At 48.5% G+C, this 27,304-nt stretch overlaps 1 protein-coding gene across 3 annotated transcripts in view; it reads left to right on the forward strand.

Annotated features, from left to right (window-relative positions):
* The window catches only part of PNPLA6 (patatin like domain 6, lysophospholipase), a 259,016-nt gene that overhangs the window by 148,586 nt on the left and 83,126 nt on the right, over positions 1–27,304 (forward strand). For all 3 annotated transcript variants that reach the window (XM_085654362.1, XM_085654361.1, XM_085654363.1), the window contains exons 19-25: positions 5,362–5,485; positions 6,210–6,323; positions 18,441–18,516; positions 21,211–21,351; positions 22,099–22,162; positions 23,644–23,812; positions 25,889–26,071. In XM_085654362.1, the coding sequence (XP_085510488.1) occupies positions 5,362–5,485; positions 6,210–6,323; positions 18,441–18,516; positions 21,211–21,351; positions 22,099–22,162; positions 23,644–23,812; positions 25,889–26,071 (871 nt within the window). The remainder of the gene's footprint in view (positions 1–5,361; positions 5,486–6,209; positions 6,324–18,440; positions 18,517–21,210; positions 21,352–22,098; positions 22,163–23,643; positions 23,813–25,888; positions 26,072–27,304) is intronic.

Below are 27,304 nucleotides of genomic sequence, written 5' to 3' on the forward strand. Positions count from 1 at the left end.
CGTAGCAACAGGGTACAGTCCTCCACCCGAACCTGTCCAGCCTCCACCTCCTTGCGTGGAGATTGAGCGGCGGCAGTTGACGTCATTCGACCTGCCTCCCGAAGTCTGCGATGTAATTCTGGCAGCCAGGCGTCCCTCCACTAAGACGGTATACGCCTGCTGGTGGAACAAATTTGTGGCATGGTGCACAGCAAAGGCTCCCCTCTCTGCCCCTCTTTTCTGAGGTTCTTTCCTTGGCCCAGCAAGGCTCTGTTCTGGGCACTATCAAGGGCTATCTCTCGGTCATCTCTGCCTTCCTTCGGCTTCCAGATCAGCCTTCCCTTTTCAAGTCCCCAGTGGTAAATCGCTTCTTGAAAGGCTTAACTCATCTTTGCTCCTATTCCTTTCATTATGCCTCAGTGGGACTTGAACCTGGTTTTAACTTATTTAATGTGTGCTCCCTTTGAACCACTTTACAACTGTCCTCTGAGGCTCTTAACTCTCAAAACTGCGTTCCTGTTGGCCATCACCTCTGCCAGATGGGTGAGTGAGCTCCAGGCGCTCTCTTCTAAGCCTCCTTTTCTATCTGTGCATCCAGACAAAGTTGTCCTCAGGACTCGTCCATCCTTCCTGCCTAAGGTTGTCACTGCCTTTCACATCAGGCAGACCATCACTTTGCCCACCTTCTTTCCACCTCCGCATCCTTCTAAGGAGGAAGAGAGGCTCCACCGTCTGGACCCAAAACGTGCGCTTTCTTTTTATTTGGATCGCATCAAACAGTTCCGGGTGGATGACTAGCTCTTTGTCGGGTACGTGAGCGCCAAGAAAGGTCGAGCCGTACACAAGCGGACTATCTCCCGATAGGTCGTTCTGTGTATCAAAGCCTGCTATTCTCTGGCATAGAAGGAACCTCCAGTGGAGCTGCGTGCCCATTCCACCTGGGCGACTGCAGCAACTACTGCTTTGGGGCGAGGAGTATCTCTCAACGACATCTGTCGGGCAGGTGCGTGGGCTTTGCTGCATCCGGAGGGACGGCTTCTTTGGCCTTTCTGTTCTCCAGGATTTTCTGGTGTGATCTTAGTTCGCAGACCCACCTCCGGGGTTGGTATTGCTGGGGTATCCATTCTAAAATAAGGAATCTATAACTAACGTGTTTCTTTCAGATGAACAAGTTACTTTCCTTCGGTAACCATATATCTGTAAGAAACATTAGTTAGTTATAGATTTCTTAACGCCCCGCCCATCCTCATCTTCGAACTGATTTCTAGGGTTAAGGACATCCCTTCAGGACCCTAGTTTTGTGCACCATTGGTCAGTGTCTTACATGACTCTGCGTTTCTGGCGCAGATAATTGTGTACAGAACTGACGTCAGCGCTAAGGCGGCGTCTAAGTAGCTGCCGCGACGTCATCCCAGCCACCACGACGCCGACCGACACCACCTTCAGACGCACAGAGGTACTGCTGACGAAAAAACTTTCCGGATCCAGTCTGACACCTGGGGGTAATTCTAAGGTAAGGAATCTATAACTAACTAATGTTTCTTACAGATATATCGTTACCGAAGGTAAGTAACTTGTTCGCTAGCAGCAAGCACAGTGGTGTTTAGACTGCGAAGGAATTGATCATATCATAGGGGATGATCGGGCCCAGAGAGGCACGCATCTCCGTATGTGTTCCTGGTCCCAAGTGTATTCCCTTCTAACGGCTGTGTTAACATTTTGTGGGAAGTGCTTTGGCTTAGGGTTGTTTGTGCAAGCTAATGTATCTTTTAAAATGTTGTTTCTATGCGTTTAAAAGTCTGCTATCATTTTATTTGGAAGGGAGGTTGCTTACTGGGAGTCAAGATCTGGACCCATCGCCCACACATTGAACTATCAACCTGTGGAAGATTTCTTTTTCTTTCCAAGACTTCGGAAAAGTTGGTTGCCATCTAACTGGCATTACGTTTGTGGAAACAATCTCCTAGAGGACCTCCAGTTAGGTTTCAGCCTTGGGTTTGGTTTTCAGTGGTCACCTAATTAAGGAAACAAACCACTTGGCTACTAGATCTTGCAGTTTTCACATTCAGCACCTGTCTAAATTGCACCCTGATCTTTTGGAAAAAGTTAGATTGAATATTGCGACAGACGTTTTGTAGGTTAAAGGTTGGACTATTGCTGTTTAATTTTTTTGTCTGAGTATCTTACAAAGCCATGTACTATAACTGAGGTGCCTGTGGTTGGTGCTCTTCCTTCTTGGTGCTGTATCATGGTGCTCAAAATTGGTCAGGGGATGCTGGAGGGCTGGGACCTAGGGACTCACCTTCAGGTGCAACTGCATATTGTGCAGGGCAGTGCCCCTGTAATCCATGGTTGTTTGAGTTGGTTCTTGCGTAGCTTGAAGTTGGTGCTCAATGTTTCACACCCGACATGGAGGTTTATGCATCCATTTTTGCTGCCATCTCTGGGATGCCGATGAATCGGGTGCTGCACTTCGAGGCCGCATCTAAGGCGCTAAACCCCCTGAACTATGTGCTCTGCTGAACCTTTTCCCCAGTGATCCACTGAGTTGAGAGCTTCAATCACTGCTGGAGGTCACAAGAAATAAGTGGTGGCTGCTGCAGTCCTAGTGCTGGACTGCTTCTCATTGTTCCTCTGAGCAGATCTGAAGCCTAGCTTCTCCTTTCTGATGCACTGTAGCACAATGAGGGCTTTAAATCAGATGCCAGCTAGAAATATCAGGGGCCCTCTTCTCTACACAGTGTGTACTGCCTAGTCATGACTCTTGCTCCTGATAGTTCAGTGCACACTATCTATGGTTGCTATACCTGATTTGCTGATCTGATGGCTGTGACCAGGGTATGCCCTTATAGCTTTGGCAGATGGGCATATTATAATTTGCTCCCCATACTTACACACCTTTTTCCCGTAAGTATGGGTCCAATTAACTAGTTGTGGAGGATTAGACTTACTTCATCCATGCCAAGATGACATAATTCCAAGAAGAGCCAATCTTTGAATCTTTGTTGAGCAACCTCCTTAGTGAGCTTTCTTAATATATATGAAATCAGCTCAGAGACGAGGGTGCAGGAAGACCAGCTCTTGGGGTGATCAATAACCAATAAAGACCTGGTCAGCTGTCTACAATCACTAGAGGATGACAATGAAAACATTTCCTCAGAAGAGCAGTCCATCTCATCCGAAATTGGTAGAACAACAAAAGATTTGAAAGCAGAGTTAGTTTCTCTCTGCTAGAGGTCAGAGGACAATGAAGGAGCAGTTCAAGCTCTTCAACAAGACGTACACACACTAAATAAAGAAGCCATTGATCGTCTTACAGAGTCTGCTGTGATGTCCTTTGAGAAAAGCAAAGACTTGGAAAATCGCCACTGAAGAGACAACCTAACTACCAAACATCTGATTGGGAGTTCAGTGGATGATGACCTGAAGGCCTTCATGATGGTGTCTGTTTTCACAGCTTTCACCGAAGACACATGCACTTATAATTTTACTTGACTGGAAACATATTGGGGACCCTTATGAGATGTGAGAACATGGTCCCAAGGAGTGTTGTAATGAAAGTTTATTCAAGTCAGATTAAGGAAACACTTTAGCATATCTGTAGCATTTAGGGTAACAACAGCAACTAAATAAAATAAAGGAAGGAATTGTTGAATTAATCTCATCCTCTGTTGATTGATTGTTTGAACTTTATTTCAGGCCACGATTTTTCACCCACTCTGCCATTTCCAAGCAGAGTCCAGCTATATGCAAATCAGTCTTCGTCCTGCTTCAATAGGCACAGCGCAGCCCAAGCTGCCAGGCCAGGTACCCCCTCCCTAGATTGAAACATAAACAACTCTTGACCAATTGTGGTCTTCTTAATGGGGTATAGCTTGAGCCAAGTAGCACAGTGATGATGGGGTCCAAGTCTGGATGTACCTGCCGCACTTAGAGCATCACCTGCCACAAACAAAGTGTAAATGCCAGTGGCAGGGATTAATTTTTGTTTTCCTCGTTTGGACACTCTAGGCTTAACATAGAGGTGACCTTTAGGTCTATTAAGGATGTCTTCCTGGATGACAATTTGTATTACACATGGCCGTGGCAAAAACAGTTTGTCACATTGACGTTTTTATTGCAAAAAAGGAGAATATAAAAAAGTTAGTAAGCTTGAACTTCATCAGAAGAAGGTAAATGCAATGGATAAACTTTCTGACTCAAAAATAAATTGAGCAAACTACAGACAGTAAGTGGGCAGCTAAATACCCTTCTCTCCCACAAGGCTGCATTATCCATCCTCAAGATAAACAACTATATTATGAAATAAGGCAATATTCCAGACAAACCTTTTGCACAACTCTGACCGGTGCATGATGCTAATATGAGCTGTAAGTGGTCAGAGTACAGCTTTTGTTGGAAATTCATGAATTCCTGCTTTAGAAGTGTATAAAGTAGAGAGCATGACCTTACATCCTGTATTTATTGAACATGGTACTGGAGAAGCTTAGTAAATTCAAGGGGAGGGACTCTGGGTGATGTTGGAGAGAGTATTTGCAAGTTTGTTCCTGCATATTTGTTGTAATTCTTGTATGAAAACCTACACGAACTGCAACCGGCCTACCAGATGCAAAGTGTTGGGTATACTGGTTCTGTTTGGTTGTCTACACTCAGTTCTCCTGTCCTGTCATGATCATGTCATCTACATTCAAGACTGTATTGTGGTGAAGTCTTTGAAATGTTCTGAATTGGTTCCGCAAAATTTCTACAAGTACAATCTCTCGACATAATTGGTGTTGTTTCAGTTTTTTTTTCTATATGTTTAGATGTTGTCTGTCCTGGATCCATTGGGGTGGGGTCAATATAATGTTGCACTGATAAGGTCTCATGATGCAGACTTTTGTTTGAAGATTGGAAATGCAAGACTTCAATAAACAGATTAAAAGAGTCGACTCTAGTTCCTTCCAAGTATGAGGAGAGTCTGGTTTCAGACTCTTAATATGGTCTTCAGGATAGTGCACTTAGGCAGACTTGCCTTTTGGTAGCCCAGACTTTAAACGGGTGAGATGTATGAAGTGTAGTGTTATGGTAAAGGACATTTGTGCCTGGGGCTTTTTAAGGATTTTAGAGTACTTACTGGAGTGTGGCTAAGGAGTCCCTAATCAGCTTCTTGATAAACGTTTGCTCCGATTCTTTCTACAACACATCACTGTTATAGTGTCCAGTTGTATACATATTTTCCTTAGCAGAGAGTGTTAGGGAGAAAGGAGATGGGACTCATGACTTATGATGGCTATGAAGATGGTAAGTAAAAATGCAGGCAAAGGGAAGAACATGTGTGTGGTTGGTATTCTGTGCATCTGCAAGAGGTTCTTATTGTGATGCTTTGCGTTTTCTGTTAAGGCAAGGGGACCAGTCAGACTGCACGTACATTGTCCTCAACGGCCGCCTCCGGTCAGTAATCCAGAAGTCGAACGGGAAGAAGGAGCTGATAGGGGAGTACGGGCGTGGTGATCTCATTGGAGTGGTGAGTACGTGTGTACAATTTGGACTTGGAGTCAAGTCATACACTAGCTCTTTTTTTGTGTGAAGCACACCGTTGCCTTAGTGGCTAGATCCACACTGTACAAACACCATAAATACTGAAACACAAGTGAATATTTCTGAACAATTCTCATGCGTGTGGTAAGTCCAAGTGTCAAATGGGTTATAGACATATTGGTGAAACGTAAGACTTCTCAATTGAGTGGAGTAGTGGGGAGAAGAAGGTGATGATTAGCCTTGAAAGTCACTCTACTCTTTCATCTGAGCAGTGCGCCTAGAGACCCTTGGCACTGGCTGAATGTTATGATAAAGTCTACACTGGAGACAAGGTCATCCAATTGGGAGTTCTCGTTCCCACGTCCTGCTACCTATATCCAATCTTTAAAAATGGACATGTTACCTATACATGGGTGTCAGTTAAAACTGCTGAAATCGTGTAGTTCTACATAAAGACTTGTGTGCTGAATAAAGTACTGTTTCAGTCACTCACACTAAGATGCTGCTGTTGTTGAGAATGCATTGAATAATGTTACACTGCAGTCAATATTTCAGCCTATAATTAGTCCATCTGCAACTTAGAATGCACTCCTGTATGCCCTACTAGTGTTGATGAGGGCATGAAGCGTTCTCACCCTTTTTCCTCATTCGCTCTCTAGCAAAAGATTGTATGGAATGTGAATTAGTGTGAAATCTTTCTCTCTGTTTAGGTGGAAGCTCTGACACGACAGCCCCGGGCTACCACGATCCATGCAGTGAGGGACACCGAACTGGCCAAGTTACCTGAAGGGACTCTGAATAATATTAAAAGACGGTACCCTCAGGTGTGGCGCGAGCTTGTGTGTCTGAATGCAGGTTTACATGTGGTGGTAGAAAGTGTCTTGTTGATAATGGCTCTATGGATTGTGAGGGTGTTGTGCATGTTTGAAATTAACTAGGTTGTGTATGTGTTTGTCTTAGTTTGTGCATATGTCTCTGATTGGGGCCTAATTTAGTGTTTCTTTCATTGTACATTATCAGAGAAGTCTAGTTTCCCATGATTTAGATGTACAAGAGTGATGGAGAAGAGGAGCTGGAAGTACCTGGGATCATTGAAGGGCGAATGTTTTCTTAAATAGCCTTCTTTTCAAAGCTTTTTGCTAGCTGGGCACCCGGTTCGGGCTTTTGTAGGACTCTCGCATGACTAACGTTATGTCCTTCATGGGCTTTGCAGGGATTTTGACTGTGATGATGGAGTTGGTGGCTGACTCCAAGTACTCAGATTGGGTTGTGCTGCAAGATGGATCTTGTATATGTTTAGATACCACAAAAAGTAAGTTTGGTGTGTCAAGGCTAGGATCTTGGATTGAGACGTTCTTTAAAAGAAACTGAAAATTAGTGGCAGAGGTAAAACTTTTAGGGGCACATGCATCAACAATGCCATTTGCGATTCCTTATTAGCGAAAAATAAGGAATCGCTAATAAGGAATAGCAAAAGGCTATGCATGTAGGAATCGCTATTCAAATAGCGATTCCTTAACTTTCCTTAATTGCTACTAGCAAATTGCGAGTAGCAATTAAGGAATGCCATCCCAATCATTCCTATGGGCCTCCAGGCCCATAGGAATGAATTGGAGATTGCATGAGCAAATAGCGAGTACCAGTAGGTTCTCGCAAATTGCTCATGCAATTTCAAGGGTGCAAGGGTGTCAAAATGACACCCTATTGCACCCCTGAAATTGATATGTGCACATATGTTGCACACACACATGCTCTAAGGGCATGTGTGTGCGCAACATGAAACTTTGAAAAATGCACAAAAGTGCATTTTTCAAACTTTTAGCAAATTACCATGCAGTTCATCTTCATGGTAATTTGCTCCCCCTATTAGCCAATTCGCTAATTTTTTAACTTTCATGCATTGCATTTAAGGAATCCCAAATTGAGATTCCTTAAATTAAGGAATCTGAATTTGGGATTCCTTAAATGCTATCGCTATTTAAGGAATCGCTATTTAAGGATTCCTTAAATAGCGATTTTTGCTTTTGGGTTGATGCATTGGGATTGGGTATTTTTAACTCAATACCGGGAGCTATTAGCGAATCGGTATTTTACCGACTGGATTTTGGCTTGATGCATGAGGCTGTATGTGCACTTGCAGAACAGAGGTACAACAGTAATTATTCACATGGATTGGGGCCATGCAAGCCGAACTGCAGTGGAGCTGTGCCAGTTAAACTGAAAGGCAGCTTTGTCAGCTGAATTTAAATGACGCTGTGATAACTGACTTGAAATGGTGCTGTGCCACCAGAAATGAAATGGAGCTATGCCAAATTAAACTGAAACGTGGCTCTACCAGTTAACTGCATACCAGACAAACTGAAATGGAGCCTTGCCCACTGAGCTAAAATAGAGCTCTGGCAATTGAAGGTAAATGGAGCCGTAGAAGTTAAACTGACCATGTGAAATGAAGCAGAATGATTGCTGGAAAATTGAAATGGAGCCATGCTAGCAGAACTCAACTGTGATAGTTCCAGCACAACTGAAATGGAGCTGAATTAACCAGGGGCTGTGCCAGCTGAAATCAAAAAGAGCTGTGCGAGCTCAGCTAAAATAAATGTCTACAAACTGAACGCGGACGTGACTGTACCAGCTGAACTGAAATGGAGTTTTGCCAGTGGAACTGAAATTGAGCTGTAGTAAATGAACTTAAATGGACAGTTAGGGTATAATAATAATCCAACGGCAACTGGAATTAATACAAATCCGTTCAAAATCTGCAGATACAAAGCTGACCTACTTGGCATTACAAAGCACAAACCTCATATTGCAATACATACACAATACTTTCTCCCAGACCAGGATTGCTCTTGCTATGATGTTGGGCAACAGGAAGCAATGTTTGTATTATTTGTAATAAAATTAACTAAAGGTGTGAAAGAAGCTTGTGAAAGAAGCTTTATTTTTTTTTTGATAAACACATTTTTATTTTCTTATAGAGAACAAAATCAGAAGGCACATATAACAATCCGATTGAAATGGCATCAACCTGACATATCACGGAATCAGTGACAATCAATAGCAAGACCCCCCACCCCCCACCCCCTCCCCCAACCTCCCGCTCCCGTCACCCGAACTCCCCCCCCCTAGAACAGGCCCCCTAGCCATTTCCCCCATACTCTGCGAAACTTTTTGGGGCAACCCCGAGCAGTGTACAACGCCCGTTCCTGTGCGGCGCACCAGTCCACACCTCTTCTCCATTTAGCACCTTTGGGTGGGTCAATCTGCTTCCAGGCGGCTGCGATATCTCTTTTAGCCACCACCAGAGCAGTTGTTAGGAAATATTTTTCATTGCGGGATCCATCCAACCCATCCGTTATTCCCAGCAATGCCAATTTAGGGTCATGGGGAACCTCCCATCCCAGGACCTCATGTAATTCAAGTTCAATCTCGGCCCAGTAGCTCTCCAGGCGCGGGCAAGACCAGACCATATGGAAGAAGTCCGCCGGGTCTACCCCACAGCGGGCGCATGACGCATCCGGAGAAAGGCCCGCACGATATAGGCGTTCCGGGGTCAGATAGGCGGCATGGAGGTGGTAAAACAGGATGAGCCGCAGTCTAGCCGAAGTGGTAATCGTCCTGGGTGCCATAAGGGCGTCCCTCCAATCAGCGTCATCCAATGGTCCCACCCAGGTCTCCCACCGCTGCCTCAATCCGAATCAATCCACCGGGGTGTTATTGACCAGGGACCGATAAATACGGGAAATTCCTCCCCTCCCAAGACACCCCAGCATCACCTGAGCTTCAGGCGCGCTATGGTCGGGAATCCGTGAGTCTAGAGGGACGTGAGATTGGACTGCATGACGCAGTTGGAGATATTTATAGAATTGTGAAGGGTGTAAAGAGAACCGGTTCTGGAGCTCCTGGAAGGAACACATGTGGCTCCCCCACCATACGTCACCCAAGCGAGAGATCCCCAGAAGATCCCATGCTCGAAATCCTTCAAGCCCCGATACCTCCCGTAGCCATGTACCGTGCCAAAGTGATGTGACCAGGGTCAGCGTCCTCGACCAGCGGGTGTGTCGTAAGGCGGCGCGCCATGCCAAAAAGGGGGACCGCATAACATCCGAGAGCGACAGAGGGAGCGCCGCCCCATAGAGCATGTCCTGAATAGACGAGAACCCGGTGAGCTGCACCTCTAGCCTATAGGCCGGATCATCCCACCCACCTGAGAACCAATCATGAACCACCAGAAGCCGAGTTGCAAGATAGTACAAGTAAAGATTAGTCATGCTCAGGCCTCCGTCATATGAAGGAATCCGGCATCGGTCCAGGGCTAGACGGGGCCTACCTCCACCCCAGAGAAATTTAGTCGCAATCTTGTCCAGGTCCCGGAACCAAGAGCGGGAAAAAGAGCAGGGCTTGTTCTGTAGCATGTATAGGAACTTGGGGAGGATCATCATCTTATAAAGTGCAATCCTCCCCAATGGATTCAGTGGGAGCGACTGCCACTTTACCATGTCTGATCTGGTCTTATTGACCACGGGGGCCACATTGAGGGCCCAGCAGAGCTCCGGAAGAAGGGTGATCCAGATCCCCAAATATTTAAAGGAGAGTCTCCGGAGGGGAATATCAGACTGCCAGTCGAAACACTCCCTAGACGGGTGCAACAGGACCAGTACAGATTTCCTGGGGTTTAGGTGGAGACCAGATGCCTGACCAAACCGGCGAAGAATCTGGCGGACACGAGGTCCCGAGACAGCCGGATGCGAGAGATAGAGAAGGACGTCGTCCGAGTACAGAGCAATCTTATCAGGCACCATACCCGGCCAATCCCACCCACGGAGAGCAGGGTCCGACCGGATCAGCACGGCCAGGGGCTCCATTACCAGGGCGAAGAGGAGGGGCGAGAGCGGGCAGCCCTGCCGCGTTCCCCGTCCTATGGAAAATGTGCGGGATAGAGCCCCATTCACCAACACTCGGGCTAGTGGTTCCGCGTACAGGACACTGACCATGGCGCGAAACTGTGGGCCGAAACCCATACGCTCCAAGACCTCTCCGAGATAGTCCCACCCCACCGAGTCAAAGGCTTTTTCAAAGTCGACCAGCAGTAGGGCCAGATAAGGAGAGAGGCGCTCCCGGAGGGCCAGGGTGAGATGCAGACGCCGCAAGCAGTGTCTGGTCCCTCGGTCCGGCATAAATCCACATTGGTCGGGGTGGACCAGTGAGACAAGATGCGGACGCAACCGTTGCGCAAGGATGGTAGCGTATATCTTAAGCTCGGTATTGATGAGAGATTTCGGCCGATAATCCAAGCAGGACTGTGATGGCGGTTGTGTCTTGGGAAGGACGACTGTTGTGGCCGTGGCCGTTTCCGGCAGGAACGAACCCTTCTCCACCACCTCAGCAAAGAGATCCAGAAGCCTCGGGGCAAGGGACTCACGGTAGTGGGCATAGTATTCCTGCGGGAAACCGTCTGGTCCCGGGGTCTTTCCGGGTGCCAGGTGACTGATCGCTTCATCAACTTCTTGCAGCGTGATGGGCAAGTCAAGGGTCCCACAGGCCTCCTGTCCCAATCGCCCAAGGTCCGCCCTGTTCGCCCCCATCATCTCCGCAAGGGAGATCCCCGAGCCCGGTATAGTTGGGAGTAATAGTCCGCAAAGGTCTGTGCCACTGCTACGGAGACTGTGTGGGTCTCACCTGCGGAGTCCACAATGGCAGGAATAATCCGGCTTGTCCGGGGGTAGGTAGCCAGCCGATGGAGAAGCGTACCGTTCTTATCCCCCCATCCGTAAACCCGGGCCACCGAGGAGCGCCAAAGAGTCTTCGCGGCCTCCATAGCGTGCATGCGTATCTCCTCCCGCAGAAAGGCCAGCCACCGCGCCCGCGTGGCGTCCCTCAACGCCTCTTTGTCCCGCTCGAGCTCCAAGGCCTGTGCTTCGCAAGCCGTGAGCTGCTGGATTTGTCTTTGGCGCTGCTGTTGCACGTGTCCCTTCGCAGCCCCACTAATAGTCGCCTTGCCGGCCTCCCAAAGGATGGCCGAGGAAGAGACAGAGCCTACACTGTGAAGGTAATAATTAGCAATCTCACCTCCCACCGTTTTCCGAAAGTCTTTGTCTTGAAGGAACCAAGCATTCAGATGCCACATCGGGTGGGCAGAAAAGGAGGTGGGCCAAGAGCGAGGAGCAATGGCGAGTGGTCCGAAAGGCCCCTCGGAAGAATGCGGGCGTCCTGAACACCTGCACACTCGGTAGACGGGACGAAAACGATGTCAATCCGGGCGTGTGAATGGTGTGCCGCCGAGGTGTGGGTATACTGGCGAGCATGTGGGTGCCAAACCCTCCAGACGTCGCACAGGCCCTGGGCTTCGGCCCAGCTCGACAGCTGCTTCGCGCAAGCGGCTCTGGCAAGGGAGATCGGGCCTGTCGAATCCAAACGGGGCGTGTAAACAGCGTTAAAGTCCCCCCCCCTAGAACGAACGAACCCGCCGGAAGGGTTGGAAGTAAATCTGTGGTGTAGGAAAGGGCCGCCTGCAACAGGGACGGCGCCGCATATAGGGACAGCAAGGTGAGTGGTCGCCCCTCGAGAGTGCCACAAACTGTAACAGCCATTCCCTGGGAGTCTAGGTGCACCTGGGCCAATACAAAGGGAAAGGACCGCCTGATCAGGATAGCCACCCCCCGGGAGCCCCTAGCAAAGCCTGAGTGCCACACCCTATCGTACCCTTAAAGGGCGAGAAAGGGACATTTATTGCCAAGAAGGTGGGTCTCCTGAAGGAGGAGCACGTCGATCTCCATACGCTGTGCATATTTGAGGACTGCCATGCGTTTGAAACGGTCCAAAAGACCATTTACATTCCAGAACAATACGCGCATGGTCGGCCTTAGGATTGGTGTGTCAGCCATAGTTATATTCGGGGGCATGCCGAACAAGAGTTCTCGCCTTCTAGAGTGGTGGGACCGCGTCCCTCGGTTCGTTGGGCATTCCATAAGCTAAGAGCGGCGAGCCTGGAGCGGGGAGCAAAATACGGTGTTGCCCCAGCACGCAGTGGAAGCAGATGCCATTGTAAGAGACACATCCCCTGCGAGGAGCGGGTGACCCCGGAAACGAACACCAGGAGGGCCAGGGAGTGCGCATATAAGGGCCGCCCAATGGGCACGGCACCCACACCGGAGCTGAGGGGGACGCAGGCGCGCGGTCTCCGCAGAGGGAGAGACATCGGGAAAGCGGACAGGAGATCAGGTCAAGAGTGTCATGGTGCCTTGGAACAACAACAGGGAGGAGTTTACCCTCCATCAACAAAATCCCCCCTAGGAGGAAGAAACGACCCCAAACCAACCCCAACCCCCCACCCCCCACCCTATACTTCGAAAACAGAAGCATCTGTCGCCCTAACGATGTGTAACAACAACCAAGCTAAAACGCTCGGGCTTGAGCACACGTGGACCCCCTAGTAGATCGGAGCAAGACTAAATCACCTGCCCTGGCCGAGAGCAGCGAATATGGTGGAACACTGAGGCCCAGTCTCTAGCCTTGTCAGCCTGGTGAGCAGATCCCATCTCCCCCCCCCCCCGACAAAGCCACATACAGTAAGGGGAAGTCAAATGACAGGACTGCGGGAAAGGTCAGAGAGGTCCATTTGTGCGACAGGTTGGGCTGCGGAGCCCGCCCGCAGGGGGGACTCGGCTTGTCGTCCGGTAGCGGCTGCACTTGTAGGTGCAGCCGAGGAGGCAGATGAAGCCCCAGACGCCCGGCGTGGCCATCCCATGGAGCGCGTGACGACCACCTCTCTCTCTGCGCGCCTCCGGGGCAATGTGCGGCACCTTCGACGGGTTCTTGACGGCCGGGGCACTTCAATCAATCAATCAATCATGACACTTGTATAGCGCGCTACTCACCCGGAAGGGTCTCAAGGCGCTTGGGGGAAGGGGGCCGCTACTGCTCAAACAGCCAGGTCTTGAGTTGTCTCCTGAATTCGAGGTGGTCCTGGGTCAGCCGAAGGTGGATGGGGAGGGAGTTCCATGTCTTGGCCGCCAGGTAGGAGAAGGATCTGCCTCCGGCGGTGGTTCTTCGGATGCGTGGTACGGCGGCGAGGGCGAGGCTGGCGGACCGTAGCTGGCGTGTGGAAGGTCAGGCGGTTGTTGAGGTACTTGGGGCCCAGGTTGTGGAGAGACTTGTGTGCGTGGGTGAGGAGCCTGAACGTGATCCTCTTGTTGATGGGGAGCCAGTGCAGGTTCCTCAGGTGGCTGGAGATGTGACTGCGTCGAGGGATGTCCAGGATGAGTCGGGCGGAGGCGTTCTGGATGCGTTGTAGTCTTTTCTGTAGCTTGGCTGTGGTTCCGGCGTAGAGGGTGTTTCCGTAGTCCAGCCGGTTGGTGACGAGGGCCTGGGTGACCGTCTTCCTGGTTTCGATCGGGATCCATCGGAAGATCTTGCGGAGCATGTGGAGGGTGTGAAAGCATAAAGAGGAGACGGCGTTGACTTGTCGGGTCATCGAGAGGGAGGAGTCCAGGATGAAGCCCAGGTTGCGTGCGTGGTCTGTCGGCTTGAGGGTGGTGCCCAGGGCTGGGGGCCACCAAGAGTCGTCCCAGGCGGAGGGTGATGGTCCAAGGATGAGGACTTCCGTCTTGTCTGAGTTCAGTTTCAAGCGGCTGTTCTTCATCCACTCGGCGACGTTTTTCATCCCTTCGTGGAGGCTGGTTCTGGCGGTGTCGGGGTTGTGTTGGCGTGCGATGGCTGCGAGAGGTCTCATGTAGACGTTGAAGAGGGTGGGGCTGAGTGATGAACCTTGCGGGACGCCGCAGATGACTTCGGTGGCCTCGTAACGAAACGGGGGGAGGCGGACTCTGTGTTCTTCCAGCGAGGAAAGAGATGATCCACTTCAGAGCCTTCTCTTGGATGCCGGTGTTGCTGAGGCGTTGGACTAGGGTGCGGTGGCAGACAGTGTCGAACGCGGCGGAGAGGTCCAGGAGGATGAGTGCCGCTGTTTCCCCGTTGTCGAGAAGGGCTCGGATGTCGTCGGTGGCTGTGATGAGGGCGGTCTCGGTGCTGTGGTTGGCTCTGAAGCCGGACTGCCAGGGGTCGAGGGATCCATTCGTCTCGAGGAAGGCGGCAAGCTGTCTGTTGGCGATCTTCTCGATGACTTTGGCAGGAAAAGGGAGGAGCGAGATGGGGCGGAAGTTTTTGAGGTCGGTGGGGTCCGCTGTTGGTTTCTTCAGTAGGGCGCTGAGCTCGGCATGCTTCCAGCTCTCCGGGAAGGTGGCCGTGTCGAAGGAGGTGTTGATGACGTCTCGGAGTTGGGGTGCGATGGTGGAGTCGGCCTTGTTGAAGACGTGGTGGGGGCAGGGGTCAGTCGGAGATCCGGAGTGGATGGTGTTCATCGTGCGGGCTGTGTCTTCGGTGGTCACTGCGGTCCAGGTGCGGAGGGTGGCGGTGGGGTGCGTTGGTTCGACGGTTGGGTGCGAGGAAGGTGCGCCGAAGCTGTTGTGGATGTCGGCAATCTTGCGGTGGAAGAATGAGGCGAGGGAGTCGCAGAGATCTTGTGACTGGGTGATGTCGTTGTTGCCGGTGCTGGGGTTGGAGAACTCCTTGACGATGCTGAAGAGTTCCTTGCTGTCGTGGGCGTTGTTGTCCAGTCGATCCCTCAGTGATTTCTTCTTGGTGGTGCGGATGAGCTGGTGGTGCTTGCGGGTCGCGTGTTTGAGGGCGGTCATGTTGTCAGTGGACCGGTCGCGGAGCCAGGCTTTCTCGAGGGTGCGGCAGGTTTTCTTGGAGTCCTTGAGTTAGTCGGTGAACCAAGGGGCCTTCTTGCTTCTGGGTTTGCTGGGAGGGTTCTTCAGTGGTGCGAGGTCGTCGGCGCAGGCGGTCAGCCACTGCGTGAAGTTGCCAGCTGCTTCGTTGGGGTCCGGTGTGCTGGCAGGTGGGTTCTGGCTGAGGGAGGTGGTGAGCTGGTCGGCGGTGATCTTGCTCCAGCTTCTGTGAGGAACCTGTTGCGGGTGGTGGTGGGTAGTGGTTTTTCTGAAGCTGAAATGGACGCAGCTGTGGTCGGTCCAGTGAAGTCCGGTGGAGTGGCTGAAGGCGATGTGCTTGCTGGCTGAGAAGACTGGGTCAAGCGTGTGGCCGGCGTAGTGGGTGGGGGTGTTGACCAGTTGCTTGAGTCCGAGGTGGGCGAGGTTGTCCAGCAGGGTGACGGTGTTGCGGTCCTTGTTGTTCTCCAGGTGGAAGTTGAGGTCCCCTAGGAGGATGTAGTCGGCGGAGGGGAGGGCGTGTGGGCTGATGAAGTCCGTGATGTCTTCGCTGAATTGTGTGCGTGGTCCCGGGGGTCTGTAGATGAGGGTGCCTCTGAGGGTCGTCTTTGGGTCGGTGTGAATCTGGAAGTGCCCCCCTTGTCCACCCACCGGTGATCCCTGTCCAGATCGATGCAAGGGACGTTCCTCCGTTAGCCAGGTCCAGGCTGCTCGTGGCGTGTCAAAAAATATTGCCTTATGTTGAAAAATGACTCGGAGGCGGGCCGGGAACTGAAGCTGGTATTGGAGGCCCAGGGATCGCATCTTCTGCTTCACCTCCGTGTAGGATTGCCTTAGCACTTGGACCTCCCGGGTGTAGTCAGGGAAAATCATTATGGTGTGATTTTGATATGTGAGAGTTTCTGTGCGCCTGGCCTCACGTAGAATCGCGTCTCTGTCCCTGAAATTAAGGATCTTTAAGATGAAGGGACGGGGGGGTGCTCCCGGAGGCCTGGGAGCCAAGGAACGATGGGCCCTCTCCACCACAAACCAGGCAGACAGGCTCTCCGCCGGCATCCAGGACTTAAACCAGCGCTCCAGGAAGTCATCCGCGCGGCCCGACTCAGCCCCCTCCGGGAATCCCACCAGGCGGAGGTTACTGCGCCGGGCTCTGTTCTCTGCATCCTCGGCCCGGCGGTGCAGTTCCTTAGAGTGGGTGGGCAGTTCTCGCACCTGGTCCTGTAGCTGGCGGATATCGTCCTCGGCTGTCGATATTTTCGATTCGGCTTCAGAGATGCGGGCGGTAGCGTTACGCAAGTCTTGCCGGAGAAGGGCAACATCGACCTTGACCTCCCCCACCATACCCTCCAGGGAGGAGCGGGACGCATTGATGGCCTGCAAAATGGCCGCTAGGTCCGTGTTAGGGGCCGAAGCCGCCTCGTCGGCGGGGCCCACCCCCTTCTCGGAGGTCGTGAATTGGTCCATCCTGGTTTGGGTGGTTGTGGGTGTCGGCCTGGAAGCCCTGTCCTTACCCATGGTGGCCGCACCTCGGCCAACGGGGACGTCAAGGCCAGCCAGGGAGCAACGCGGGCAACCTCCAGTGACCCCACAAGGGACAGGGAGGCGGACGGCAGGAGGGAGGACGCCCGGTCAGGGCACCCCACCCGCCTGGTAGGCCAATCGCCGCAAGTACCGCAGGTCACTTCCCCGCGCGCTGCCCGATATGGCAGCCGATTATCCCTCAGGGTCCGCCACCGATCCGCGGCTCGCCAGTATCCAGGGCGGTGCGCCGCCTCCCGCCGTACAACACAGCCGAAGCTAGATCTTCACAGCCCCAATCGAAATCATGGGGCCCGGTCACCCCATACAGATGCCCACGCATTTCAAAAAGGGCCTCGGGACACAGGCGAATGCGATCACCCTCGTGTCAGACCCCTCCCTCCCGGTGGGTCCTCCGCCACCAAGGCCTGCGCTCAGCCCGAGGCCGCGGGCTCCAAGTTCAGTTCAGACCCCCCCCCCCCCCCCCCCCCCCCCGGGGTCTTGATATCTTCACCCCCGACAGAGTAAGACTCGAAGCCAAGAGGGGGGAGGGGGGGGGGATAAAGGAGGCCGCACACACCCCGACCGCCAGCCCGCGGCCCGATCATCAATAGGCGGCTCCGCGCCACCCACACGCCCCCAGCAGGCCGTAGGAAACCAGGTCCAGATGCAACGTGGGCGGGGGGGAGGGAGGGAGGGGATCCGGCCCCTGACCGTCGACACCCGGCCCGAAGGGGGGGTCTCTCTACCGCTCCCGGCCCCCGCAACAGCTCCGGCAGCCCCATTGGTGCGCCTCCCCAGTGCCGCACTCACCGTCCGATCTCCAGCGTAAATCAGCCTCCCGGGGCCAGCTCCGCACCCCCACAGACACCGCAGGCAGACACCAAGCAGGAGAACCCTTCTTCTCGCGGGAGGGGGGGCCCGCAATGGCAGCAGAAACGCCTCTTCTAGGCCGGCGGCGAACCTGGGCCCAGATACTTCGAGGGCGCCGCGGGCTCGAGTGGCAGCCCGCCCGGGTCTCAGCACCGGGATCGTTGCCTCCTCTCGCCGGCTCGCCTCCGAGCCGTCAGGCTGTGCTCCGGGTGGGCAGAGGCGCACCAGAAGTGAATCACGGGTCGCAGGACGGGTCAGCACCCCGACGCGCCCAGAAGGAATCGGCCAGGGCAGCACATAGCAGATCAGGGAGGATTTGCGGGGTCCGGCGCCCGCAGCTTCACCGCAAAGCGGCCATGCTGGTCCGGCGCCACCTAGCGCTCAAGAAGCTTTATTTTACTATTCACCTGGTGTATGAAAGTTTGAAGAAAGTTGAACTATACAGCCTTGCCATTTTCAGAGATCTGAATAATTAATATATCTTAAATCAAATAAAAATCAGACTTGAAACTTAAATAAGTCTGGTAAACATAAGTAGATTCCAGCTTTGAATGGTGTATAATCAAAATGATTTGCAACAAGCATTGACAAGATAATTTAGCAAAATCAAGTGAGTGTGCAAGAGCTGATAAAAACTTTGCTTTATTGACAAAGGGAAGCAGGGACACACCAGTTGATAGGAGGGTCCGACCACAAACGAAATGTCGCTATACAGGGAAGTGAGGGCAAACTCTGTGGTGAGGATGAAAGAGTTAACAATAGCCCAGAAATGTTTATGAGATCATGACAAGTGCATAATTTGGGTTCCCTTTATGCGCCTTGTAGGTTGTAACACGCCTGATCCATTTGCTAAGCCAGAAGATCCTTGGTAACCTGCAGGAACTTCGGGGCCCCTTTCCAGGTAAAATTAGCTTTTCTGTGATGTTGCTTTATTTGAATTTTAGATGTGTGTGCCAGCAAAAAAGATGTAGCTTTGTGTCTTTGGAAGTGGAGGTGGAAACTCAGTACTACCAGCCATAGGCACACGCCTCTCTTGCTTATTCCTTGCATAAGTTTGGCATGGTAGTATTTATTGCCGATCAGAGGAGCTGAGCCCTGAGCCTTTCCTGTGCACACATTCTTCCTCACTGAAAACTTCTTCCTGAGGGCAAGACACCTGGTGAGCCCTGTGTTGTAACTTATGTTTATCTGCTGCTCAGCCAGAATGAGTGTGGCGTGGAATGTTGGATGGATGGAATGCTGGATGTCTGTGAGTGTCAGTTGGGTATGGGCTGAGCAGCAGGACAGTTGCTCCTGGTGGGGTTTCCTCATTTATACATGTAACAACTTAATAAAAGAACCTAACTAATTTACGCTAGAAGTCCAGAACTTCATTTGGATTACAACACCCTGCACACAGGAAAAAAGATTTTGCTTTAGGCTGAGAAATTTTTTAAGTTGTAGTTTTATTGATCAAGCAGCCTTTTGTGAACCAAACCAGTGGAGGGATTCTTTTACATGTTAGCACCTGAAGATTCTCTGCAAGAAACTGTGTGGAACGGCATGTAAACATACTGCCTTCAATGACTGAGGAAAGATCTAAGAAACACTTTTGTTAATGAACTTTAAGCATTAATCTGCTTTGTGGGTGAAATGGCTTCATGATTGCTATACTTCAGTCCCTTTACCTTTACTTGGTGAGCAGTGGGACTTCTTACGATGGATAAGACATGCCAAATAATTCTTGGTGCTTCACAGTTGTGATAGTCCAATTGCTGTCAAACATCTGGGAAAGGATTCGTAACCTGCTGTCTTGGGAAGTAGAAAATCCAGAAGGGGGCTTTGGAACCAAAAAAGAATAGTTTTTGGTGCTCTTACTAATTTTTGAACATTAAGCTGTACTCTACAGCCGAAGGGGTTTCAAAGAATGCTGTCCTGCAGCAGACGAGGTATTCCACTTGTGAAGAATTTATTGATGTTCCGAGGACCTGTGGATAAAGACATGGGCTTGCGCCAAAATAAGGCATGAAGCAAAACACTTGAAGAAGGAGATATAAAGGCACAAGTCTTCCCTTCAGAAGTGATTATGAAGGCCAAGGTATGAAAGTAGCACAATTTAAGCAATTAGAAATTTAAATAATAGTGATCGAGTCATATCAGTTAAAAACAGCAAATACTGTTAAAGTTCAAGTAATAAAAAATAAAACTATGTAACAAGATCTTACAATAAATTCACTGTCTTTAAAATAATGTGACACATGATGTTAGAAAAAGTGAGCTCTGATATTGTGCAGTCTTTTCTGTACCCAGTCCAACATTTTTCTAAATGTTGATGAGGACCAGCCCATGGGGTGAGGTTTGCCTTCAGGTTCTTCAGTAGATACATAGCTGATGTCCTCATAGAACTTTGCTGTAGTAACACTTCATATCCATTCGAGATTTCTAGCTGTACCAGCTAAATGGAGAGAGCGATTTTCTGTTAAAAACTTTTTAACTTCAGATTTCTCACCTTTCGAATATTTCCCCAGGCTGGAAACTTCTTAGCAGTACCTCTGCACGCCACCAAGTGTCTCTATGCACTAACGCTGTTCGCTCCAGAAATTACCTGTAGAGGGGATATAAGCACGCACTGATGCCAGTTGCTCTTGAGGCTGACCGCTCCCCAGAAGCAGAGCCCCACAAGTTAAGTGGTTTTGACCAGTTTTCAGATTCGTAGACTAGGGATTTTTTTAAATGGCCAGAGCTCAATTCACAGATCGGGGAGTCTAGGAGGGTCAGTGAAGAATCTGCGACTAGATAGTGTCTCTACCCGAAAGAGCGATAGCAAAGGTATGTAACTTCTTCGTCTGATAGAGGCTTCTAACCACAGACTCCTCACCTTTTGAATCCATAGCAAAATTAATTTGGAGGTTTATCTGTCATGTTCACCTGATGTTGACACTCTTTTTTTTTTTTTCTACCACTTCATTAATAAATGTCTTATCCAATCTAAGGCTTAGTTGTCAAAACAATTTTCTTTGACTGTTGAACTAAGCATGGCAGCCTTCCACTGGAAGCATATTTGTTGGTGGCCTGTCCTGGCATTGCTATTACTCATCTTCAGCGAAGTTCCTTTTTTCCCCATTACATTCATGTTGGTAAGTGTTCCTTCTCAATGTGATGTAGATTCAGTGCTGCTTTTCGTTTAATGAGTAAACAAGATAGCAACCCCCATCCTTCTCTTTGTCTGTAGCACAAAATCATCGGTGGGTCTGCCCGCTATTGAAAGTCGGGGGCAGTCTTCCTTCTAGCGAATTCCTAAGTGGAAGAGTTGTCTCAATGCAACATGTGATGCAGGAAAAAAAGGCTTTCCAATGATTGTGTAGCGCATCAACTTTCCAAAAGTATGATGCAACTGTATGTGTGATGGAGCCTTTCAGGGTGATGTTCTAGATGGCCTTGTTCTTGCAAACCTGTTTTGAGTACTTTTTTTCTATTCGCCAACTCATATGAACATTAAGGTTCATTTCTAGGGTAAAGGCTCTCCCCAGTAATGGCAACACAATTCATAGTGTTAATATGCTTCTTCTTAATTCTTCTGACCTCATTGCTGCTCTTTTCATTTTTTTTTCTCCAGGAGCAGGTCTTGGTATGAGCTCCTCATCTGAGCTGACAAATCCAACTAGCAATCTTTCCACTGTAGCAGTACTGCCTGTGTGCGATGACGTACCCATGGCAGCCTTCTCACTTGAGCTGAAGCATGCCCTTAATGCCATTGGTGAGTATGGATGGATCAGGGTGCTGTGTTTGAAGGTGAGAGGGGACATTGCATCGGTCGGGGTGATGATGTGTGCATGCATTGGTGCAGCCGTGCATGGAAGGATGCTTGAGAGTTGCACGAAGGATTTTGCTGGTGCTCCTACTCTGAGTTCCACTCCACTGCCTCATTGGTCTATGAAGCATCTGAGTTTCGGCCTCTCCATTGTATTATTTACATGTTCCACCTGATGTGTTGTAGTTGATGACATGGCATCTGTTCACTGGTTGTTCTAGCAGAAGTTAATATTCAGTTTTTTGCTGCAGTAGCATGACCTTTGATCTCACAGACATTTATTTTCTTAAGCTATTTGCCACCTTTTGCTGAGTTGACTTGTTCTAAATGCTTGTAGTCTGTTACTTTCATATCTGATGTATCACCCTGTATTGCAGAAAGTGTTGGTGAATACTTGTTGTGGTATTAAGTGTTTATTTGACAGTAATGCATTTGCTAAGTTCAACGAAAGACAATGTAGCCATCTGCAGAGAATACGTGGCTGGTCTCAGACGCGAGGTAGGCACCCAACTGTTGTTGTGAAACTCCACATGAGTCTTATGCCAAGCCCGAATAGTGCCAGTTCATGGTTAACTTTACCATCATCATAGTGGTGAGAGGTGTGCATTTACAGATGTGGAAGAGGAATAGGCAGCTACCTGTGTAGTCTAAGTATAAATATTTTACATGAAGAGTCAAACCTTTTTTTTGTAGGTCCAACGTTGGTTCTTACAAGTGACATCATCAGAGCGCGACTTGGAGCTTCAGCTTTGGATTGGTAGGTTCATATTCAAGATACCTTTGTGGCCCTTTCCTTACTGTAATAGGGTCCAGGAAGAAAGATGCCTGTCATTTGAATATTAGCTGGATGGAAAGTAAGCAGCATTGCTGGCCACCACATCTGTGAAAAGTACTTAAGAGTATGGCACCACAATGATTGAAGTTAGAGGTACAGGTGAGTGAAGAATACATCATGATTTGCTGAATGTTGGAACCATGGCACATTCAGACATCCAGATGTTGTCAGGTGTTTGGGAGGTTGCTTTAGTATTTAAGAATGTGTACGTTGTGGCAAATTGAAGGAGTGGGATGTTTCAGCATTCTGCTTGCCCAAGTTTAAAAGAGTTTTGGGTGTTGTACTCTCTAGCTGCAGAGCAAGTTATTGATTAGTCATTTTGTTGTATTTACTAGCTTATCACCACTAACTGTTCTTTTTGAGTAAAATTCCTTTGACATTTTGGAAAATAAATAATTTTGCATATTTTTCAAATGTCAGACTGAAGTTCTTTACAGTCACTTTTCTTCAGTGTCTCGATATAACAGACCATCGGCCTATGGGGATGTTACTGTCAGTATGACAGTTTGTCCTGGAAAAAACAGAAGCCGTGACAATGCTTTTTGACAATGTTAAATGACTATTGTGCAAATGGCACTAAATAGGAACTTGATTAAATGACTTACGATAGAGCGGTCTACACAGCTGGAATAGACTGGTCCAGTGGTCAAAGAAAGCAGAATGGAAAGTGATTGCCACCACGGCCATGCCTCCTTTCTTTTCAAGGACACAGCCATTCTGCTGCTGTTGGACACTGCTTGCATGATAGCATTAGCACAGTCTGCCACAAGCCAGAGGCTTTAGGCAGTACCATGAATCTTAAATAGGAGAAAACAGTGATATGTGTAAAAATACTCTTCTTCAGATTAGTTTTTCTAAAATAAACTGATACTTACCCAACATGTGTTTCTGTAATCACTAATCTTTGTGAGATTTTTCTTTAGCACGAACCAGTATAACCTTAAACTTTTCCTAACATGGCTACTGAGTTCATCATTTTCTGTTTATTATTCTTTTATGTGCATGAGCTGGTGCCTATATTCTGTGTCTTAGAGGCATCTGTACTGCCCTGTAAGGCATCTATGTGTTGATGAAGGGGCAGCCTTTTACCCTATAAATGTTTTTTCTGACCAGTTACCGTACTCCCAGTGTATGCATTAACGAGGTTAGAGTATTGAGCTAGTCCCTCATGTATGTCAGTAAAGGTGCATAACTTCACTAGCCTCCCTTCATCCTTTCAGCATTTAGAAGGAGTGTGTGTGTATTGATAAAGTTGCTTGCCTTATGGCATATATGTTCTGGCATATATATGTGGCATATATGTGTTGATAAAGGTGTAGGTGTTGCTTGCCAATCACTGGTGCATATATTGTAGGAGATTAGGGTGTAGTCCGCTTCTTCATCTAATAACCTTTCTCTTGCAGTATCCATGAGTACCGTCTCTCTGGCTGGCTGGCTCAGCAGGAGGACATCCACCGCATTGTGCTCTACCAGACCGACTACTCCCTGACACCATGGACTGTGCGCTGCATCCGACAGGCTGACTGCATCCTGATTGTGGGACTCGGTGAGCAGGATCCCACTCCAGGAGATGTAGGTTTCCCTCACTCTTTTTTGCTATTTTTATGATCCTGATCACTGGGGAGTGGGAATCCATCCCAATCAGAGATGTATTTTGTAACTTGTCAAGTCTTCTTTTGGACTTAACTCAGGGGTGATTTTGGTATGGAATGTCTATTAGAGGGTCCCTAGTATGGGCATGCTAGTTATTAAGAATTGTCCTTTAGCTTCTGTTAATCCCAAACTTTGGGTCCAGTGTACACTGCCAAGTGCCCTATCAAATGCTCCTTGCATCCATCCATCTTCTTATATTGTGAGCATGAACATCTTCATGTGGTCTTATAATGTGGAGCGGTGCTAGCTCATTGAGGGTCTCTGAAACCCACTGCTTATGGCATCCCAAGTTTCTTTTCAGGTTTTTAGCCCTTTGCCGAGTTGTGAATTGCTCTTTTTCATGTAAACTCAGACAGCTTCTTTAATGGTGCTGGTTGAAATTATTTTTATTGTCCAAATAACACCGTTTCCATCCCAATTTCTTTTCATTGTGTGTTTCAATGGGGTGGTATTAGTGACTGTATGTTGGCTGTCAGGCACGTCATGCATGGCAGTAAAGGATAGTTGCATACCACCAAACTAGAACAAAGACTGAAGTCCTACGTATGTATCACAAATAAAAAGGTCCTCCAGCACCCCATGACTAGCATGGTGACATGATGCTGAGTGAGTGCACAGGGTGGTTGGTGTTGTCCAGTGTTTTGTGGAAAGTGATTTCGGCTTGAGAAATCTCTGCATAAACACAAGGATAAGAGGCCGAGCTTGATGACGTCTGGTGATGTCGGAGTGAGACTGTTGAAATTGATTTTATGTTTTTTACACGGCTGTTAGAAGCATTATTAGAGGGATGGATCTTTCGCACCAGGGGAATGAGAAGAAATCTTCACAGTAGTAAAATTTACAGGAGCCCAGGGCATTTGTGAGGGACAGTATGAGATGATTTCTGAAAGGGTTGATGCCACACACTCTTGACAAGGAGCTGTGTAAAAGTAGAAATGCAAACTGTGTATTTAGGAAACGCAAATTACCCTTAACTTCAAGTTGATGGTGATTTGCGCATTCTTTGAAAAATGCACAAAAGTGCTGTTTTCAAAGTGACATGAGGTGCATACACATGCCCTTAGAGCCTGTGTGTGCGCCACATGTGCACAATGACCTTTTTGGGGGGTGGATCGGGGGGCCTTAGGCCCCCTATCACCCTTGGAATTGCATTTGTAATTTGTGATTACCAATGTGGTAATCGCAATTTGCGAATGCATTCCCTTTCATTGCTATGGGCGTATAGACCTTTAGGAATGAATGGGAATGCATTCTCTAATAGCGATTCGCAATTTGCGAATCGCTATTAGGGAATGTTAAAGAGTCGCAAGATTACTTGCAAATCCTTCATGCATCGGCATTTGCGATTACCAAATAGTGAATCCTTAAAATTTGTTATTTTATAATCACAAATGATTACCTTGATGCATGTGCCCCTTAGTCTTTGCTGTGTCAGAGTGTCACAAGGACCAGGTCTCACAAATAGCAGAAATGTACAAGGTTGGGGTTCTTCAGTAAAATGGGGCATTAGCAATGGAATAATACAGTGGTATTTACGTCTAGAGGGTGTGTCTTAAGTGTTATTGGAAGGTGGTCAGAGTGGGACTGGGGCCAAAGCTTTCTGGGACAATAAATATAAGAGTTGGGTGAAGTCGTAATTGGAGGTACTGGACATGTGGAGACCATGCAAGTGGTTAAGCACGACATGCGGTGCCTGAGCGAGAAATTAGAAGGAGTCCGATTAGGTTGTGTCATAGTGGGATTGGGACCAAGGTGCTCAGTGAGCAGCAAGGTAACATTAGTGATGTGGCAATAATAAAGGAGGTCCCAGTTTGTGTGGCTCTGAGTGTTAAAACAAGGAAGATGGCTCTAATGCAAGAATGCATGATACAACAGGAGAGACTCTTTAAAGGAAGCGCGAGGTATGCTCAGTTTGATGAGGAAAGGGGTATACAAAATGTAGAAGTGACGATCTGAGACTGGAGTTGATGCCTGTCTCCTTGATTATATTCACAGCTGGAGCAGATGCTGGAGAACACGGCCGTGCGGGCCCTCAAGCAGCTGATCCTTCTACACAAGGAAGATAGCCTTACCCCCTCCCGCACGGTAGAGTGGCTGAACATGAGGAGCTGGTGCTCTGGTCATCTCCACATCAAGTGCCCGCGCCGCGTATTCTCACGCCGAAGTCCACATAAACTGGTAGGGAGAACACTCTGTAGATTCACAGGCCGCCCATGCTTCACCTTTAATGCTAACTCTGTTTCTGAGTATTAAGTTCGCAGAGCACCTTTCTCACAAATATCTACCTACAGGCATTATAATGATGGCCACTTTTCATTCTGTGTAAATTGGATCTCCATACAGGTACTGCGTACACCGATTTTGTTTGCTTTGCACCTAAACATTACATGTCCTTTCTAAATCTTTATATTTTCCACCATGAATCGGTTCCCAGTTAAAACATTTTCTGCACTCTTGTCAATTACTTCATGACATCAACAACAAGGCCACAAAGCTGTTTCAACGCATCCTCATGTTTCTTCGACTGCCATTTAATTTAGTTTTGGAATGAAACTAGTGTGTAAGTTTTCCAGCAGAGGGATGAGAAAATCTGAATTGTCTTCTAGATGCCCCTGACATTGTTTGGACAGTTTTCAAGTCCCAGCAAACATGGTAGTTCATATATGTCAAAATCCGTAAACATGATATTGATAAGATGGCTATTAAGTTCTTTGCCACTTGCTATAAGAAAGTTTTCATTGCTGATAATCAGCACTTAACCACAAGCCAGCTACCCTTAGAGTTACAGCCAGGCACCCTGTCCAGCTTAGGAACAGAATGGATAAGTTGGATGTGGATTCATAACCTGCATGTCATTATAAAACATGCATCGGGGCCACCTTCTGCTTTCATTTGTCTAATGTCCATCGAAGGAATTTTAACGAGCAATTACACTTTAAAGGAAATAATATGAGTTATATAAATGATTACTATTATTCACACTTTTATATCATGTATAAAAGATCCATGCACTCGTACTGCTGAAATGTAGCTAAATGATTTGGTATTAGGAAATAGAGGACTGCTATTGCGCACACACTGCATGGCTTGGTCAAAAACTACTGTAAATGTTTTTGTAGCCACCTGAAATGGAGTAGCGGGGTATTTGTATGTTGCTGTTAAATATTGTGGTAATGGACCAGACAGCAGTGCTGTTTCCGTGAGCCATTGCTGGCATATTTTGAGGGTGGTAGGAAATGACGTGGAAATACTTGCAGTAATATAGATGCTACAGTTTATTTTTCTCTCTTTTTAATTTATGTTTACCAGCAGCCTTTATCTACTCCAGACCTTAGTATTTATTAGTTATTAAGTTTCACATTTCTAACTGTAATGTATAAATGTGGCTGAGCAATAAAAGTGCCCAGTAAC

The sequence above is a fragment of the Triturus cristatus genome, chromosome 4_1, assembly GCF_964204655.1.
Source record: "Triturus cristatus chromosome 4_1, aTriCri1.1, whole genome shotgun sequence".
Taxonomy (NCBI): Eukaryota; Metazoa; Chordata; class Amphibia; order Caudata; family Salamandridae; genus Triturus; species Triturus cristatus.